Below are 19,819 nucleotides of genomic sequence, written 5' to 3' on the forward strand. Positions count from 1 at the left end.
AAACGGCTAAAATACTTCGCTTTTATTACCTTTTTTAACAAATACGCTGAAGTACATCCATAACAACACAGTTCAGATTTTCTTTTTATCAAGTGTTTACATCTACACGCTTTGTACAGATTGTATACAAAACAATAATTTACGTCCCATAGAAGTCTAGTTACACTTAACTATACAACAACTTGTAAATGAAATAAATATAAAAACAGAAATAATCACAGGTGATAACAAAAATGTAAAAAGCCATAGTACAAGTACACCACCAGCACCTGTCTTCTGAAGTTGCATTAAAAAGATATACATCTTCCCTTTCTACTGGTAAAAGTACATCTGTGTGGGGGGGGCAAAACAAAACAAAGAGTTCAGTCCATAGATTCATACCAGCAGCACCAGATACACTGATGGGATTTCATTCTTTAAAAAGGTGCAACATGTAAGGATTGGCCATTTCTCAAAGGTCACTCCACACAAACAGGGCACACAAATCAGTAACTGTAAACTGCTGCTCATGTTACCGCAGCGATGATTGGCTGTCGTGAACTAGTTAGCTCAGTTAGCCGCACAGCTAACGACCCCATCAAGTCTGCTCAGACTGGGAGCTCGGAGCAACGGGGCGTTCTTGGTGTTTACACTGTGGGCAATGGAACTGGCACAGGCTTCGACTCCGTCCAGAACTCTGACCCTGGGGACAACGAAGACAAGGCAGGGGTGGACAGGAGAGGCTTGAGAGTGAAAGAGTGCTCTGGCAACAGCAGCGTGTAAAGCCAGAATGTTCTCACATCTAACTTGGTAAATTTAAGGTTATTTTTTGACATTGGGTTGATAATTTTGTAATGTTTTTACACCAAAATCCTTACATATTGCACCTTTAACCCAGCCTAATATCGGTACCACACTGATACTTGTAAATTATGCATCTTCAATGATTTAACAGATATCAGGTCAATTCATATGAAAAACAAACCATCTGTACGAACAGCTCGCCATCAGTTGTAATGTTGAACACGTACATTTTCCTCTTCACAAAAATGAGCTTTTTCAAATTGTTGGGATTCCACTACCCAGCTAGCATCAACGGACTGAAAATACTGTCCGTCAGGGCTTCATCTCTCCTGTTTTGGGACTGGTTCTGAACAACTTACAGTACACTTACTGACTTGAAACTGAAATATCGGACAGGTGTGTGTGATAATCAAGTGATGGGGTAATGATCGCATGATGATATAGGTGCATATGTGAACTCTTATTCACTACCATGACACATCCACTATTTCACTGTGTATTCTGTGTTAACTCTATGATCGCAGACCCCTGTGTACAAAGCTAAGAATGATTAGCCGCATTTCCACCAGGCAGTCCAGTTCACTCTGTTACACACTAGAACGATTATTTTTGCGTTTCCATTGGCAAAAGATGTGGAAGTGAGCGATAGAATTACTCCATTACCCCTCTTGACATTCCAAGCGAGCTGATCCGATACTAAAAGGAGTTAAAACTGCAGACCACTGACTGGTAAGAGAGAATTGGAGCAGCCAGTCATCTCCCATCTGTACTCTGATGTAGGACTTCCATCTCTCGTTTTGTTTTCCAGCAGTCTCTTGTCTTTTCTCAAAGCTCATCTCCTTGTTGTCGTAAACAACCACATACAGAGAAGAACATGAAACATTCAATGTCCTCCATTGAGTTCTTGTTATCAGAGAAGCGTAGCTCAGTGCGTTATGAATGTGTGTGTGTGTGTGTGTGTGTGTAATGAGCGGCTAAAATGTGGCGGTGAATGCAAGCGGGGCAGAGGAAAAGGTTAACAGGAAGTTGCAGTACAGGTTACAGTGTGTCAGTTCATACAAGCTGCAGCTTCTCAAGACCAACAAAAGTCTTGTCTGTTGTTTCCCAACGGCTGGAAAAGGGAAGGCGGTTAACCCCGAAGCCCCACTGGTCTACATGATACAGTCCTGTCTGCAGTGGAACGCACAACACATCTAGGGTTAAGGTACATGTAGGCACGGGTTAGGTACGGGTTTCAAGGGTACGATACCAAACGTGTTTGGTGGAAACACGGCTATTGTCTCTCTTCTCTGGGTGCTGTACACAGCCAGCCTTGTTTCTGTTAACACAACAAAAAGCACTATGTTACAGGGTGGTGGGTCAGAGCACCAGGAAGCACAACAGATGCTTTTGTTTGTCATTCACTCTTCCCCTATCTCTCTCTCTCTCTCTCACACACACACACACACACACATGCACGCACGCACTCACACGCACACAACTTGCATTACTGCGTTCATTGTGATCTTTACCAGGATGGCAAGTGCTACTGGGAACAGGTTGCTAATCCATACTGCTGTGTTTAGTACATTTTAACAAAATGACGCAAACATTTTGCAAATTACACTTCAGTTTTGAGACAAATAATTAGGACCATTGTGATTGACAACTGATTGCTGCCTGCAAAATTAAAAATGTATATCTACAAAGAGACATCTGCACAATCTGCCATGCACACTGTCACCAGCGAGGGACATGCAGTTAAAAGTGCAAGTCTACAGAGGGGTTCTGTTGCTATCTCTGACAGAGCATTACGTTATGTACATGTGTTTACATTTCTGAACTAACAGTAGGCTGAGGATCGAAAAAGAGCAAAACAACAGAACGGACTAAGTGCAGCACGCGCACACCACGTCATTTCAACGTGAATGGTGTCGTGCTGAGGGCGCAGTGATCTGGGTGCGATGGTTGCTTCAACATTGTTCTTTTGTCGTGGCACAGTATTTGGCTCGGTCAGAGTCACTCTGCCTGCACCACGTCCTTGTGGTGGCGCATGATATGCTGGTTCTTCTCTGAGGGTCGTCGGAAGCCTTTCGAACAGATCTCGCAGCGGTGCGGATAGTCTTTCGTGTGAATGGAAATCACGTGTCGCTTGAAACCCGAAGCGTCTCCGGTGCTGTAGTCACAGTACTGGCACTGGTAAATTCTCCTTTCTTTTTGTCCTTTGCCAATAACTACAGTCACACTGCTGGCTAAGCTGGCAGCACTGACTCTGCCGGGCGGGCCAGAGCTGCTGGACCCGCTAGGCGCAGACTTTTTAGGTGTCGCAACAGGAGTGTGTGTCTCTGTCCTCTTGGCCTCACTCTTTTCAGGAGAGGCCTGTTGGTCCTTTGTGTGGACAGACAAGATATGACGACTGAGAACAAAAGGGTCTGCAATTTTAAAATTGCAGTGCCGGCACTGATGGAGTTTCTTGGTGCGGTGGGATACCGAATGCTTCTTCAGTTCAGATGGCCGGTGGAAGCCTTTACCACAGATGGCACATTTGTGTGGGTAGTCCTTGGTGTGAACAGATATGATATGGCGTTTCAGGTCACTGGAGTTGGAACTTTTGTGATCACAGTGGGCACAATGGTGGGTCTTATTCTCTTCGTGCGTTAGTCCGTGCTGCATTAACTCCTCCTCCTCTGCAAAGGTCTGGAAACAGCGCTCGCATTTGTATGGCATCTCTTTGCTATGCTTAGTCTTGATGTGTGTCTTCAGGTTAGAGGAATCGGCTGACTTGTAGTCGCAGTACAGGCAGGAGTAAGGCTTCTCGCCCGTGTGCGTGCGCATGTGTTTCTTCAACTCTGACGGGTGTCGGAAACCTTTTCCGCATTCCACACAGATGTGGGGGAAGCTTTTGCTGTGAACAGCCAACAAGTGCCGATTGAGCAGTCCTTGCTCAGCAGTTTCATAGTCACAGAACTTGCATTTATGCATCTTGGTGGGTGTTGGAGGCGGCTGACTCTTGGGCTCTCTGTGGTGGTGCTGCAGTCTGTGAGAGAACAGCGCCGCCTGCTGGTGGAACTCCTTGCCACACATTTCACACTCAAAGGGGGCCTTGCTGCTCAGAGCGTGCACCTCCATGTGGTTGTGGAGGCTGGCTTTCTTGTTGGTGGTGAAGTCACAGTCTGTACATTGGTACTTCTTCCTCGTCAGTACATCCTGGTGATGATTCTTTGTGTGACGTTTGAGGAAACCTCGTGACTTGAACTTTTTACCACAAAGCATGCAGGGGTAAACTGTGAGAGGCTGACCGTATGGACCAATGATGATGGCTGGAGAGAAAAATGACAAGAGCGAGACGGAGATGACAACATGGCCATAATCTCAGTTAACTTTTTGTCACCTTAGCTTTCATTTTGGTGTTTAAATCCTTCAAACAACCATTTACATATTTAACAAAGCCATGGGTACGATATATTTTTACCGATAACGCCAATAAAAACGATTAATATCACTGACATTTTGTCCTAGGTGTATATATATTGATAAAAATATATGTATCAATAAAGAAAATAAGCAGCCACACATTATCAATTTTCCCCTCATCAATCTACACACAATATTCCAAGATGACTTTCTGCAGTGTTTTGTAAACTGATCATAGATAAACGACTGAAATATCCCGTTTACATAAGTATTCAGACGCTTCACTGAATACTTAAAGCATCTTTGGCAGCAATGACAGTCTCAAGTCTTCTTGGAGATCATACCACAAGTCTGGCACACCTTTTTCAAGTTTCTCCTATTCTTCTTGGCAGAATCGTTCAAGCTCAGCTCAGTTGGATAGGGATTGTGGACACACAGCCATGTTCAGATCTCTCCAGAGATGCTCTAGTGGGCTCAGGCCCAGGCTCTGGCTGGGCCATTCAGGACTTTCACAGAGATTTCCTGAAGTCCCTCCTGTGTTTCCTGCTGGTACGCTTTGGGTTGTTGTCTTGTTGAAATGTAAACATTCACCTCAGCCTGAGATCCTGAGAACTCTGGAAGAGCTTTTCACTCAGGATTGCTCTACATTTACCTGTATCTGTCTTTCCCTCTATTCGGACTTGTTTCCTGTCTATATCACTGAAAACACATCCACAGCATGATGCTGCCACAACCGTGTTGGACTGTAGGGATGGTATTTAAGCTCTTTTGGTACTTTCAATGCTGCAGAAATTTTCTTGTAACCTTCCACAGATCGGTGTCTTACCACAATCCTGTTGCAGGTCTGCAGACACTTCTCTTGGCCTCACCTTACTTTTCACTTAGACTTACACCATCAACTGTGAGACCTTCTATAGACAGGTGTGTGCCTTTCCTAATTATGTCCGATGAATTTAGTTTGGCACAGGTGGACTCCAATCAAGTTGTTGAAGCATCTCAAACACCAGTGATGGAGGAAGGATGCACCACGACTGTCATGAGAAACGCTCTGAATACTTATGTAAATTGAATATTTCAGTCTTTTCCTATTAATAAAATAACAAAACACTCTAAAAAAGCTGTTTTTGCTTTGTCTTTGTGAAGTATTGTGTGTTTATGGATGAGGAAAAAATTAACCTAATCCATTATAATGAGGCAACGCGGATTCAGCTTTCATCCTTAAAGCATCCTTTCTGCAATTACTGAGCACTGCACAGCTCCACTATAGCAGTTATGATCTACAGGCTTTTTTTTTTTAGTGGCGCATTTACCTTTCAGATTCAAAGCTGGCCTATGAAGCAACTTCAGTATCCACAGACTTTGTGTTGCTCTTACCTGTCTGTACCTGGCGAGGCTCTGACCGTCTCTTGCTCTTGTTGCGCTGCCGATTGATTTCATCGACCCCTTCGGATTCATCGATGTGCAGCAGCGCGCTGGCTGCGCCGTTTCGGTTTTCACAACTCTCGCTGTCCTCTGCACCTGTCAAGACCAGGAGATGGTCTTTAACACAAAAATTAACAAAAACGGCTCGGTGTAAAAGCTTAAGCCAAAACACTCAGAGACGTGGTTGATACACAGTCTTCCAGTGTTGTTTTAAAAGCAATTTAATAGACAGGGGTGCTGACCATAAGCAGCTGCCCAGGCCACAGGCATGAAGTCCTTGCTTAGAGACACGCTGTCATACGAGCGGTCGTGAGTTACTGGCTCTTCACCTCCTACCACCACCTCCATATAAACCTCATCAGTCACCTTGGACCCACCTGTAGATGAGCCCAACATGTACAAAACCAAAAAACTAGTGACGTTTAGTTTCATGACAGTCATCCCCACCCTGATCCAAATGACTCACCATGGTTTCCTTGGTTGTGATGAGAATCCCCAACAGACATGTAAACCATCTTCTCTCTGAGTGCCTGGCCTGAAGACTCAGTTAACGCCACGCTCTCCGTGTCTCCATCACTGATGTCAACCGATTCTCCTGCAGAATGAAGACGCCCATTTAATCTTCACATTTTCGCAAATGCGCAATAAACTATCTGTCAATCGGTGGGAATCTGAGCCCGCAACCATCTTTCTCATGACAGCCCACAATCCAGTATAAAAATATTTTAGAACTAACATAACAGTCTTCAGCAAGAGGAAATATTCAAGTTTTTTAACATGACATTTAAGACTTTTCTATACCTTCTCAGGCTTTAATAGACGTTTTGCAGTGATCACTAGCACTCAGGAGTAACGAAGGGTCAAATTACAGCCAAACAGCAGCTGGGGCTTAACTGTGACTCACCCATGTCATCCTCCCCAGAATCAGCCTTGAAGATGTACACCTTTATCACCTCCTGCCCATCCTCATCCTTCTCCACTTCCTGGTCCTCCACAGCTCCTTCCACAGTTACCTCTGTTCCATCCTCAGACACCATTTTACCAGCTTCGTCCACTGGTGAGGAGACACACGCATCACATTTTATTAATGACATGCAAATGTGTAGGCTCTGCCAGACATGAGCTAGTGACAGTGTTAATTTTGACACCATGAATGCTTAATAACTCACCACCATTTATGTATTGGTGAGGATGCAGCTTGGATTTAATTTTAGCACTTCGGGATGCCTATAAAATCTATCAAATTGATAACAGGTAACACCATTGCACAAGCTACTCCAAGTGCTCAATAAATGTTTTGAGATTTAGTACCATTAATTATATTCAAAAAAATTGGTTTCGGAATAATTCTGGTTTATCACCACTACAGCAAATGAAAACTTAGTTTCATTACAGTCTTTTATCTCAAACACTCCATAGCCTTTCATGTGCTGTTAGGAACCCTTCTGTACCTAAAGACAATCTCAAAACATTTACAAAACGTTGTGCGTCCACTACCACACACAGTTCAGATCAAATTCTCACACTACATGTTAATGACTCTGCTTCATACCTTTCTTCAGACTGAGCCAAGTACCACTTTGGGTGGCTTGACAGGCAAAATGAACAGTGGTGCAGTCAGCACTGTGTGATTGCTGCAATTTTTGCAGAATTAAAGGAAATTGGCTGCTTGTGCTAATTATGTGGCTATGTACCACCGAGGTTGAACTTTGACATTTGTTACAGTTCAAAAACTCAGGTGTCAGGAAGTTCGTCTTCTTTAGACTAACAAAAACCATAAGAACAGATAGATACTGAACATTAACCTGGAACGGGAAATGCAGACAAAAACAATCCTTTTGGCTAAATTTGGCACATTTACATGACATTGATTAATGAGGACTGCCCCTGATAAATACAGAATAAACACATGATGTGAATCCTGTATGAAAACAAAAATCACTGTTCTGTATTTTCAGTCAGCCTAAATTCTGTCATGTAAGTAAACACTGTCTAGTTTTATTCAGATTTAAGCATATAAAGGCCCCATCTACACTTAGTGTCTGGTCATTTACATTTAGCCACATATATGCGTCTTTGCTGGCCAGATCACAAGTCTGACTCCAAGCCCTCTTTGTTTTCCTGACTACATGCAAATTAGAGTTGGCTCTCTTCCAGTTCAGAGGGAGGTGGTACAGCACCTGAAGCTGCTTGGTAACTGACAGAAACGGAAAAAAACAGGAAAAAAAAAAAGAAGAACTTCAGCACTGGAGCGACATGCATTTACACCATTTCAATATGTGGCCACCACCTCTGGAGGTGGTTTGGAGCAATTGTATTTCAATCTGTGGATTGACTGGATATATCTAAACAGTTTTTTTAAACATCAAATAGCTCTCCCATCTGCCCCAGACACACAGAGTGAGTAAGTGTAAACGGGGACCATATGCTTTCCAGAGTGAACGATGGCACATTTGAATGCAGAAGTGTACACTTACAGGATATCATCAGATAATCTCCACAGCCATCTTGGTCATCCTCCTGCTGCTCTGGGTCCAGCCCATCTTCAGGGATGTCTCCCATGGCAACACCTTCCTCCTCGCCCTCCAGAGCCATCACACAGGTTTCTACAGCGACATCTTCATCTTCATCGCAGTGCACATACTCAGAAACCACATCCTCAACAGCATCCTGGATGACTAGCTCATCTGGGGCAAACCTGTGCACTGCCATGCCTTCCCCCTCACCTTCTGACACCAACACAGTCTCTTGAAGCTCCACAACAAACTCCTGCCCGCCGGCACCACCCTCATCTGGAAGAAGCAGGATTACCCAGTTAACCAGATAGGTGTCAAGAGCAACGGTTTAATATGTGTGGATGTTTTAAATGGTGCATTCAATGTCGTAACTGATTTCTTACTGAGATCATGCAACCATAATATGAACTTTCAATGAACGGCCATCTCATCTCGATCCAGACAACACTTTTACATAAATCATTCAAATATCTCAGGTTATCTGGCTAACCAGAGTCCTGCTTCTTAAAATATCCCAACACTACCATATCCATCAGAACTCACACACACCCACACTCCATTCTTTACACTTTGTGTAACTAAAAACACACATTAATAAGCATGGCTAATTACCCGATCCGTGTAATATTATTTTAGGCTCTTCAGAATGTATTGCAAGCCTGGTGACATCCTCATCCATTGTCCTCGCACTGCATTTGTTACTGGAGAGCTGAAAGCAAATGACAGAAAACTGGTGAATGATGATGGGAGAAAAATAAATAAATAGAAAGGAAAAAGCCAAACAAACCCCAACAATCTCGACCACTGATAAGGTTAGTTGTTCATTATTAAACTCACCAAAGTAACTTAAATTAGACATCCTCACACATTATTTCATACATGCACAGTAATCATTTTCAGTATGATACATAGCAGACTGGATCAATTCACTGCACGTCACTCAAGCCTATTTTCTCACAAGATGCAATAACAACGTAAGAGAGAATATGTACTGACACCTCTCTTTAAAAATTCCTTGTGCTGTGTGTGCTAAAACTGTAAATCTCAAGCAACTGAATCTACATCCACTCAAGCAATAATCATTCTTGCATTAATGTCATTAATGTGATTTGAAACATTTGAATTATATAACAGAAAACCAGATGATGCAGACCATAAAATGTGATTCTAAGATTGTGTGCCAAACAAAACAGAAGTAATTTCTTTCCCAGATGCACCCACGGAGAGCCACAATGCCCTTGTCACCCTTCGCTTGCTGGATACAAACATGGCGTGTGTGCTTTGTTAATTTGACATTATAATGTGATTCACATGATAGAGAAGTGACTGGCCTGGTGTTGCACAACTGCTGCAGCCTGACCATCGCCCTAACTGCTGATGCATATCTGTCCCTAAAAGACTACTGCAGCAATAAATACTGTATGAGCTGATTTGTGCTGATAACGTTTTGCACACTTGACTTTTTTATTCTTTTTTTTTTTTTTTTTTTAAACCAGAAGTAGGGCTAGGTTTCACTAATTGGTATTTTTTTGGGTGGGTGGGGGTGGGGTGGGGGTCTAAATTGTCTGATACCAGCTTCTTCAATATGATGATTGGCTGATTTCTTCACTCTTTTATGACAGTAAACTGAATATCTTTGGGTTATGGACAAAACAAGACATTTGAGGCTGTCGTCTTGGGCTTTGGGAAACACTGATCAAAGTTTTTCACACTTTCCTGATATTTTATACCCAAAACAACTCGTTGATTGATAACCAACAGATCAATCAACATTGAAAACAGTCGCTAGTCGCAGCCTGACTAAAAAGTGGCATCAAAGGTTTATTAATTTAGAATTAACAGCACTTGTTCATTGAATCAGCAGAAACTTTTCACAGATTACACTGCCTTAAAAAGCCATATTCATGTAATAAATCATTTTTTTTTTTATAACTGTCAGTTATTCTTGAAGCCATACTAGCTGCTCTGTTTTATATCCCCGTGTGCTGCATCCTGCTGAAATGTTTTAATATCTTATTTACAAGCCAACAACAGCATAAAGTCACCTGATACAAAAGACACGGCCTCACTTTTCTTGTTTTCTTTTTTTTTTTTAGGGGGACACTCAATCAATAATCGATTTAATTCCTATTAAGACGACAGGTTTTAGCAGCATCGGCTTGGGTCTGCGACAAATGACAGCAAGTGATGTGACCAGTGATATAATTGCTTTGGCTGCATCACAACTTCAGATACCGATTTTTAACAAATATTTCTGCCCGACTGGCACTTCCTTCCCCGCTGACATGAAGGTGAGACAATATGCGACAAAAACGCCTTCCTGTCACCCACCCACACACACACTCGACCGCGCACACACACACAGACACGGGGGGATGCGGAGATGTAAACAGTGGCGTGGACGATGCAGCCGGGGTGCCGTTTTATCTCCACTCAATGTCCCATCCCCCACCTCCAGGTGGAAAATCATGACAACGGTGTGTGGAGATGTGGTGACCAACACAGCGCATCAGTGTGCTGAAAGATGCCGCCGACACATTAAAACCTACTCGGCTGATCAGACTAACTCAGCTCCTCGCTCATGCGAGCCAAAGACAGAGACCGGAGACGGTTCGCGGTAATATCTTCAGCTGACCACTGGAGTATCGTTAGCACTGATTACACACAAGTCCGACTGTCACGGCCAAAACACATATATTGCAAGACCTGGTTGCAGCGACACACATGCAGTATGATAAAGGCACATAATAAAGGAGGGTGGTTACGTGAGGTCCACACTGGCGCGGCTCTGTAGCAGCCAGCTAGCTGGAGGAGGCTAAACACACACTCATTTTCTAAAACCGATTTCCATCATACTAGCGTCCGCCATTTTGTTAGCTTGGTGTCTGGACAAATGCTAATTTTAACATTAATTGAAAATACCCCCGGCAATGAGAAAATGTTACTTGCGCCTCTGTCGAAGTATATAACATACATTGACTGTTCTAATCGATAACAAACGATATTAGCCAACGACAGCCGGCGACTGCAAAACCCCGCTCCTTTCAGCAGGCTGGCTAGCTAACCGGATAGGCCACAATTGCCAATTACGGCCTCTATAGAGGCCTGGGCCCGAGAAGAAAAGGCCCACCCTTTGCGGCCTCTCAGTGAGAATAAAGAAATAAATTAAAATATCACATGCATGCAAAAACAAAGACACGCGGACACGCACCAAAGCAAACGTAGCTCTACAAACGGGCGCCCCATGAGCAAAAATGACCCGCGTACCAGATTTATGCTGCAGGGATGGCCTCCGTCCGCTCCTCGGCTTCCCAGGCCGCCTGGTTCCCCCAGACTCGGGCAGGATTCAGTCGGGAATTTTGTGTTATTTGGGCGGGCCGGAGAGGAGCAGAGGAGGAGGGGTTAGGGGTTGTTTCTGGAGCTCCGCTGAAAGCAAAGCAGGACGTCTGGAGCCAGATCTTGTCATGCTACAGCCCCCCGCTCCTCCAGCTCCGAGGCCGCCGTCAGCACGACACGTCACAGCCCGAGAGCAGCAGGAAAATGCGGAAGGGTTGTGGTGGAAATCACACCGGCAGGCACCAAACAGGCCAGAGTCTGAGGACCGCCGTGCAAACGGGTCATGTCAAAACGTGCACTGTAGTGTTAATTTTAATTAGTTTATGCCCTCAGGTTGGTGTAGCTAGTAATGGGCTGAGGACTGCTTCAGTTCCGCATACAGCAGACTGGTGTGTGGCGGTGAGGTGGACAATAAAAGGTGATTAAACTATGACCTCCAGACAGAGCATCCGACATTTAAACAAACCGCTGCCTAGTTTCAGACACCCGAACACAGAGTGTCAGCCCCATGATGTGACTCGATTGTTTGGGTCCATCCATTTTTCCAGCTGATCAGAGGCGAGAATTAGATTTTGATATATATTTTAAAGCCAATAAATGACAAGTTAATTACTGGAAAAGAAAACAAATAGGCATATAAAAGTTGTAATGTTAGCAGTAAAACCTTCTTTTTTTTCTGCAGGCAGATGTGGAAAGCAAGAGAATATGTTTACCCATATACATTTACCCATCAGATGTATTTGAAGTACGATTTTAAGCAGTGGTAGATTTACTCAAATACTGCAGCTACTTAAGTAAAGCTGTAATCTGCTAACATTTGTTCTACATTTCAGAGGAAACCACTGATTTTTACTTAAATACGTTTATCTGACAGTTAATTTACAAATTGATATATTACATACAAAGTTATTATCAGCCTCACACACAATACATGGTATTGTACAGGTACAATGTACAACAGGTGAAATGAGTTCCAGTTAAAAATCCTACTACTGTTAATGCATCAGTAATAATAATATAACACTGATGGGGATGATTCTGCTGCACATGGGTAGTTTTAATATGTTGTCTTGCTACTTTTTGCTTCATTAAAGAGTCTTCAGACTTCCACCACTGATTCTAAGATACTGGCACATGAAGATTAACATGGTCGTATAACTTGGTAATTGTAATACTACAAGCAAAGATTAATTCCTGGCTGCATGTGAATAATTAAATTCAGATGTTACTTCAAAATGTATAGATTTATTGTAATGGCAGTAAAAACAAATATAAATGCAAAACAAAGATGCTCCATCTGCAAATGATTGTTTCCAACCTGGGGTTCAGTTCCCGATAGAGGTTTATGAGTTGAAAGTTTGGAAAAAACAAAACAAAACAAAACAAAACAAAACATAAATTTGTGTTAAGATATAGCAAAAACTATTCAGTACTCAGCATTGTTGTTCCCAAACTTCAGTGTTCAATCCACAGTGTCTTTCTAAATGTCAGATTAACTAGAATTGGCTCATTATCAAAGATAACAGTTGATCTTTAAATGCATTTATTAAGTCTGTGCCTAATCACTGACCAAAAAACAAAACAAAACAGGATTATTGCCATCACCAGCACATGTTACAGTAAGCTCTATTTGGCACTCATTTTCAGCAGGTCCTCCTTTTCGATCTCAAACAGGCGCCAGCCCTCCTCAGAGGAGAGATCGGCTGCTCCTCTTCGCTTGTAGAACTCAATCGACTTGGTGTTGTTTTCTGCTACTATGAAGTGCATGCCGCTACAGCGAGACTTCACCGCCGTCTAGGGGAAGAAAAGAGCAATAAAATATAAAACTCAAGAACATATAATGAGATTAGATTAGACTGAGAGTCCAGTCAAGGTCCAAATGTACACTGGCAACTGTACCTCACTCAGGACCTTCAGGATTTGTGAACCTATGCCAAGACCTGGTGAAAGATTAAATATAGAGTGTAATTAAAACAGTTAGCACATAGGACTGTGCCTGTAAAAATGTCCTTAAAACTTTTCCTCTGTAACTGATTAACCTTTACCATCATGCATTATACATAACACCTTTTAGCAACCTTACCACGAAACTCCTGCATGACATAGAAGTCTTCCAGGTAGAGAAGCTTTCCGATCCAAGGGTCATATGTGAAGTAGTACATGGCAAAAGCAATCACAGTGTAGTCTAGAGGAAAACACCAGAGGGTCACGGTTGAGTTTAAAGGCTAAACCTTTAATTTCTTAACATGACTATTACATTTGTGATGAGTTTTGGTTAGAAATATGTTTTTACCTTCTGAACTCTGACCTTTCGGGACTTCAGCAACCAGGCAGTGGTAGAATGGATGATCCCCAAAGCCATCTTCAAGCAGATCTACAAGTGACACATTGCTTTAATGAGAATGCATGAAGAAAAGTAAATGTAAAACGTTTGCTTGTAGTTCAACATAAACTAAAGCACCTTTCTCGCTTAGCAAGACCTTCTCCTCCATCTCCTCAAATTTAGCAAGTTCCTAAAAGACAGAAAGATAATAGATCTGATATCAAATGACCCAACTGTCTCATTGGTTGTTAAAATATCAGGCACTGAACATTTTGCTTACCTTTATTAGCCGCAGGATGTCAGACACGTCATTGGGTTCAGCTTTCCGTAATATATAACTGGCCATTTTCTCTTTTTACTCTTTTTTCCTTTGCTCAATACTCCCCTGAATGTGAATAAAAGCAAAATTTGTTTCTTCATTCGCGCCTCAGGAGTTCATCCCCGGCAATGAATTCAGAAAACCATCAAATAGTGAATTGTAGTTGATGTGTCGCACAGAGTGGTACAGCAGCTTCAGCCACTTCCCTTTTATGTATCCCTGGAGGAGGTAAACCTGTTCAATAATCCATATTTGGTCAAACAGCCCTTTACATCCTATTGTTTTCTTCTTCGGTGGACTCCTTATCTAAGTGGGGATTATTACTTAATTTGAAAGCTGTAACAGTAATTATTAACCAGACCTGGAAAAAGACATGACCGAGTGCACACAATGTCTGCACAGCTGAGTGAAGATTAACCCATGTGTGAAAACGAAAACTAAATTTAGCAATAATCCAACTGTTCTTCAGTGGGTCACTCCTGTCATTTGCATTGCAGAGATCGGAAAATCTTCCATTTCCCTGTGTCTTTGTTGTTTAGGAAAAAGCAGCAATGCCACGACTCAGTTTCTTCTGAGACGATGTTAAAGTTTAGAACACGCAGTTTACTCACCTTTTTATTGCGTAATTGTTGTGCATATGACAATGAAAAACTTGAAATTTGAATTTGGCGGGTTTTTCTCTCTCTCATAATCCCAATGCAAACATAATTCATATTCTGAGTGAATGCCTCAGGAATGTGGTCTTTACTGACTGTGCAGAGCCTGGTGCTAGTTTCCAAGGCAAGATGTGTAAAACACCATAACACCATAATATGTCTGATGGTACTTATAAACTTCCTCTCTTGACTTTCACATCAATGACAACTGTTCTTTCTGTCTGTGATGCAGGCTTTTAAACCTTCTGCACCTAACAAAGCTGCCATTTCATTCTGACCCTGGGTCTGATGAATGCATAAGACCAGACAGACGACATTTTAGGAAAACACAATTTTATTTGTACTTTCTGTAACTGGTGGATTTCACAGACTGGGACGACAGAAACGAAGATCAGTTCAGCTTATCAAAATACTTCAGCTTGCCTGAAGGGTCTGGAATGATCTGTGGGGAAGAATTCATTAAATTAGTGCACGCTAAATATTTCTTATGATAATAAGAATTAAATACAGACAATAGAAATATACTAGAATATGCTATAAACCAGGCTGTGACTAATGTAGATCCCTGACAATGAACTAGTCTGCTAGTACCCCAATTATTTATTAGTTTCCATTTCACAATTAAAAATGTGGCTTATGTTTAAAGAGCTGCATTTTCTTTCCCAAAATACATTGAGGTGTGATCCTAAGTCCCACATTACCAGTTTGGACCAAGCTGAATAAGTACATTTTGCACAAACATCAGGAGCAGCTTATTCTGAAACCACCTATTTTGTGAAATGTAACTTGTTTGTGAAATGTTAATGCTTTTATTTTTTAAAAAAACAGATGCCATTGAAACAGACACAATATTTGTTATTGTGCAGGCTGGAGGCAGACAGACTGATTTGCAAGTACATGAGCACTCTATCTGAGATCTTCCACCTATTATTGAACAACACTAGTTAGTCACAAAGTATCCAAATAAGTTACAGCCCCGATGATACTCACTGTGTCACTGCCTGGCTTCCATCCTGCGGGACACACTGTAAAAAATGACATAGCTCCAGTCAGCACGACTAAAACAACTGTTAGTTTCCAGGTATTGCTGCATTACTCCATTATTGCTATGAAAAAAAAAGACTGTATAAAAGAAGCGGACGTAGGCCACAGGTCTGAAATGTGAAGCCAATGTTGCCCCCTGATGGCCAGCAGGGGGAGACTGCATTGGTTGCATAAGGAAGTATGATTGTACAGAAGTCTAAGAGATTATTATCATACTCCTCACTTGATTTATTACCTCAGTGAACAGTTTCCTGATGAGTTTATATCTATATTTAGGTCTCAATCGCTAGTTTCAAGTCTTCTTCAATACTGCATGATATTCATTTTAAAATTACAGTCCCACTTGTGTACAATAGGCTATAAAGCAGGGTATGTTTTGGGACATGGATACCTTATGATTTACAAGTCACACCCGGCAAGCTGACAGTCGACCTGTCAGTCAGGATAGAGGTGTAGTAATGTGTGCCCGTGGCATTGTGTACATTTAAATACATTTGTCTTAAGCCTGTGATTTGGTAGCCAAAATTAGCATAAACATAAACCTCAGCTCCACCCTCTTGGCCAAGCACAGTCACTTCTGGTTCCGAAAAAAAAACAAGCTTGGCAATGGCCAAATTGCCAAACTGGAGGTTTCAAAACGGCAGTCCACAAACCACTGGGTGACGTCACTGTGACTACGTCCACTTCTTTTAAAGTCTATGAAAATAAATTAACTTTCCAGTTGTCATTTGCTTTAAATGAGCTTCCCGTACCTTCTCCGTGTTTGTCAGTGTACTGGAAGGCCTGCACCAGCCGCAGAGTCTCATCCACAGATCTTCCCACCGGAAGATCGTTCATGGTGATCTGCCTCAGGATGCCCTTGTCATCGATGATGAAGAGTCCCCTGAGAGAGATTCAAGCATGACTCACTGATAGTTGTTTAATGTTTACTCCTACGTGGTGGTGAAGCACATTCGTCCACATTACAGAAGCATCCAATGTGATTTGTACACTGTAATTTTAAAGTGCTACAGGTTGGCACATTGATGACACCCAAACCACAGTTTCTTTCATACCTGCTCGTATAACTTATTGCCTTTTATTTGCTCCCAAAGCACCTCAGAGTGGTGCAACAGTGTCATATAAGAAGCCCCTCTCTTTAAGTTGATCGCCTATAAACCTTTGACAATGGCCATAAATGTAATTGTGAAACTGCACCTCAGTGTGTGTCCCTGGTCCTCCAGGTAGACTCCATAGTCTTTGGAAATCTGGTGAGTGAGGTCTGACAACAGAGGGATTTTCATTGGTCCAAGTCCACCCTGCTTCCTGGCTGTATTGATCCTGAAAATGACAAGAAATGACTGTACGGTTTATGATTTGCATCCTGAAACATTAAAAAAGCACCCACTCCCCTTCAGGAAAAATGCAACACTACTTAAACCCCTAAAATGAATTTCAGAAAATTCTAAAGTATCTTTACTACACTTCAGTGGACTATAACCTCTATTAGTGGTCATCTGTGAGAATAATGGGTACAACAAACCTACCAGGCCAGGTGGGTGAACTGGGAGTCCACAGAGCAGGCGACCACCTCTGTATTGATGGCAAGGAACTCATGCACCCTATCGCTGAAAGCAATGATCTCAGTGGGGCAGACAAATGTGCTGCAAAAGACAGAACAAACACATTTACATAAGAATATACTCTGCGTGCACCGCGATCCCAGCAACACAAACCAAGTGATGATGTAATGTCACTCACAAGTCCAGGGGATAGAAGAAAAAGACAATGTATTTGCCTTTGTAGTCTGACAGCTTCAGCTCCTTGAATTCACCATTAATGACGGCTGTTCCCTCCCAGTGTGGTGCAGGCTTTGAAACTGAAGCAGGAGGAATACATGGATTGATAAAAGCAGAAATTTTGTTGCTGACCAAATGTCACATGTGTATTTCAGGAAAAATGTGCACAGATAAAAAGATGACAGTAAAGCTTTTAGATGGCACATCGTGACTATTTTCACACTTTTAGAGGTGCTCGTTGTACTCCAATACATGCTTTGAAGCCATAACGTTAAGTGTATCTAAACTGAAGTGTACAGTATCTTCCTTAGAGGCACTTTCAATTTGATTTTTTCACTTTAGCTCCAAGTCTAATATTTGTATTCTTTATAATAGCTGTATTCACATTTTGTTCTGTACTCCTGTGTATCATATCCACTGTTTAATTACTTAGTGGTATTCTATTTACTACACAGTATTGCTCTTATCTGTCTGTTTATATTCAAAAAAGAAAAATCCCAGCAGTGTGTGGTTGTGGTTGTGAAAAATCAATATTTACATCTTTATTGCGACACATGACAAACAGAGAAAAACTGCTTCAGTGAAGAGGCACAGAGGCCACATAATTATATGACTAACTTTATATTTATTTACAAGACTGCATGTTATAGGGCCTCATGCATGATCACATGAGTTTAATGGATGACTCTGATAGTTTCCAAGTGTTTCTGTTATTCTGACTGTCCCTCCAGAGTTATCATGAGCAGTCTTGGCGCTGGGCCATACGCCGTCATCTGTCGAAGGGGCGGAGGGGAGGAACTCACTCCAATGGATTTCATCGAATGACGTGTCCTACAAAAACCTGAATCTGATTAAAAGTTTAAAAACCTTTTCCGCTGTTCACCGAGAACGAAAGCATAAGGCAATCAAACAAGACGGCAGGCTGCGGGCAGACGCTGCCAGTTTGTTTCTATTGTCCTGACAGCAGGAGCACCACGCAGAGGCTGAAGCAGCAGCTGTTTGTCATGCAAGCAAACCTGTGCGCGCTTCCATTACGCAAAAAGCAACTGCGCCTACGGCTGAAATCAGGCGAGAAACTCACTCTTGGCTTTGCTGAGGTGCAGGGAATGGTCAGACACAGGCACTCGGAAAGCCTCTCCAGGATAGACGTGTCCTCCCGCGTAGTTGTGACACTGGGAGTTTTTCACGTGAGCGCCTTCCTCTGCAGAAGTGACCGTGGTGAGGAAGAGGAGAGCGGCACAGAGCGCGCAGAAGAGCTCTGTCTTTACATTAGTGAGGAAGAGAAACTCCATGGTGCCGTCGCTTGGAGAGCTCGTAGCCACCTCAAGGCGATGTGTTTGACTCCGTTGGCAGGATTTGAAGAGACCTTCTTCCTTCTCCTCTTCTTCTTCACTCGGGCTTTGCAGCAGCGGGCCTCCTTATTGTTGCATTACTGCCATCTTCTGGATTTAATTAGCTCATTTTGCCCGCTTCATTCGCCACATTCTTTCTCCTTTAATCCAACTCAATGAATGCATAAAAATGAATACATACATAAATAAATACCAGCCCCGTGTTCATATATGTTTTCCTCTGATACCTGCGCTCCATGTCCCCCTGCTACATATATCCTGCACACTGTCTCTACATGAGCAGACAGCTGGTTTCTCTCAGACTGCCGCCCTATTTTTGATATTATGTTGCAGTTACAATCACAAATACTTTTTCTGCATTTTCTTGGTAATTTCAAACCTAGCATAGTCTGAAATGTTGTTTGTTTTTTAAGTGCTAAACTCACTTAAACAGTTTCATAAATAATGAAAAATCAACCACTCCGACATTGTTTGCCACTTCCTCTGAACAGCTGAAATGTTTTCTTTTTCTTTGGTTCTTTATGTTGCTGATTGTGCTCTCATCCTCGCAGATTCACGTATTCAATAATTTTTGACTACAATGAAGGTGTATCACCTGGCAGATTTATTCTGGACAACAACATGATTTTTATTTGAATCACTCCTATTTTCAAAAGATGCTCAAGGATAAGAAGAAAGGATGGTGCTTCTTGATAATAATGAAGCAAAGATGAACATGATCAAGCTAAAGAAATGTGAATTTGAAAGTTACATTTAGAAGTGTGAAAAATTTATTTATTTATTTATAAAAAGAATACAATAACAAATGTACTCCAACACTGCAGCTCTCCTCCACTTCACTTTGCCTTCTGCAAAATCTTTGTCAGAGCGTGTCTTTCTTTGTCCGGGACGATCTTT

At 42.2% G+C, this 19,819-nt stretch overlaps 3 protein-coding genes across 6 annotated transcripts; all 3 read right to left on the minus strand.

The window, feature by feature from the left end:
- Positions 1-7: 7 nt before the first annotated feature.
- Positions 8-11,757, minus strand: LOC143332593 (zinc finger Y-chromosomal protein). 4 transcript variants are annotated; one of them, XM_076750210.1, is made up of 9 exons: positions 11,382-11,757; positions 8,727-8,823; positions 8,325-8,390; positions 8,076-8,204; positions 6,503-6,652; positions 6,065-6,193; positions 5,841-5,975; positions 5,551-5,694; positions 8-4,082 (listed from the first exon to the last, which is right to left on the minus strand). In XM_076750210.1, exons 2-9 carry the CDS (start codon positions 8,791-8,793, stop codon positions 2,782-2,784), a joined length of 2,121 nt encoding a protein of 706 aa, XP_076606325.1. In that variant the 5' UTR covers positions 8,794-8,823; positions 11,382-11,757; the 3' UTR covers positions 8-2,781. The 4 variants fall into 4 exon arrangements, with proteins under 4 accessions (XP_076606325.1, XP_076606327.1, XP_076606324.1 ...); XM_076750212.1 differs by lacking the exon at positions 8,325-8,390; XM_076750209.1 differs by having other exon boundaries at positions 8,076-8,390; positions 11,382-11,756.
- Positions 11,758-13,076: 1,319 nt separating this feature from the next.
- On the minus strand, positions 13,077-14,119 carry LOC143332905 (diamine acetyltransferase 1-like). Its single transcript, XM_076750751.1, has 6 exons — positions 14,054-14,119; positions 13,912-13,963; positions 13,744-13,824; positions 13,534-13,635; positions 13,350-13,390; positions 13,077-13,244 (listed from the first exon to the last, which is right to left on the minus strand). The coding sequence occupies exons 1-6, from the start codon at positions 14,117-14,119 to the stop codon at positions 13,077-13,079; spliced, it is 510 nt and encodes a 169-aa protein (XP_076606866.1).
- A 945-nt stretch (positions 14,120-15,064) lies between these two features.
- On the minus strand, positions 15,065-18,959 carry prdx4 (peroxiredoxin 4). The gene is made up of 7 exons (XM_076751208.1): positions 18,652-18,959; positions 17,533-17,650; positions 17,319-17,435; positions 16,990-17,112; positions 16,545-16,675; positions 15,739-15,773; positions 15,065-15,190 (listed from the first exon to the last, which is right to left on the minus strand). The coding sequence occupies exons 1-7, from the start codon at positions 18,860-18,862 to the stop codon at positions 15,140-15,142; spliced, it is 786 nt and encodes a 261-aa protein (XP_076607323.1). The 5' UTR covers positions 18,863-18,959; the 3' UTR covers positions 15,065-15,139.
- Positions 18,960-19,819: the final 860 nt, after the last annotated feature.

This window comes from Chaetodon auriga, chromosome 15 (assembly GCF_051107435.1).
Source record: "Chaetodon auriga isolate fChaAug3 chromosome 15, fChaAug3.hap1, whole genome shotgun sequence".
NCBI lineage: Eukaryota > Metazoa > Chordata > Actinopteri > Chaetodontiformes > Chaetodontidae > Chaetodon > Chaetodon auriga.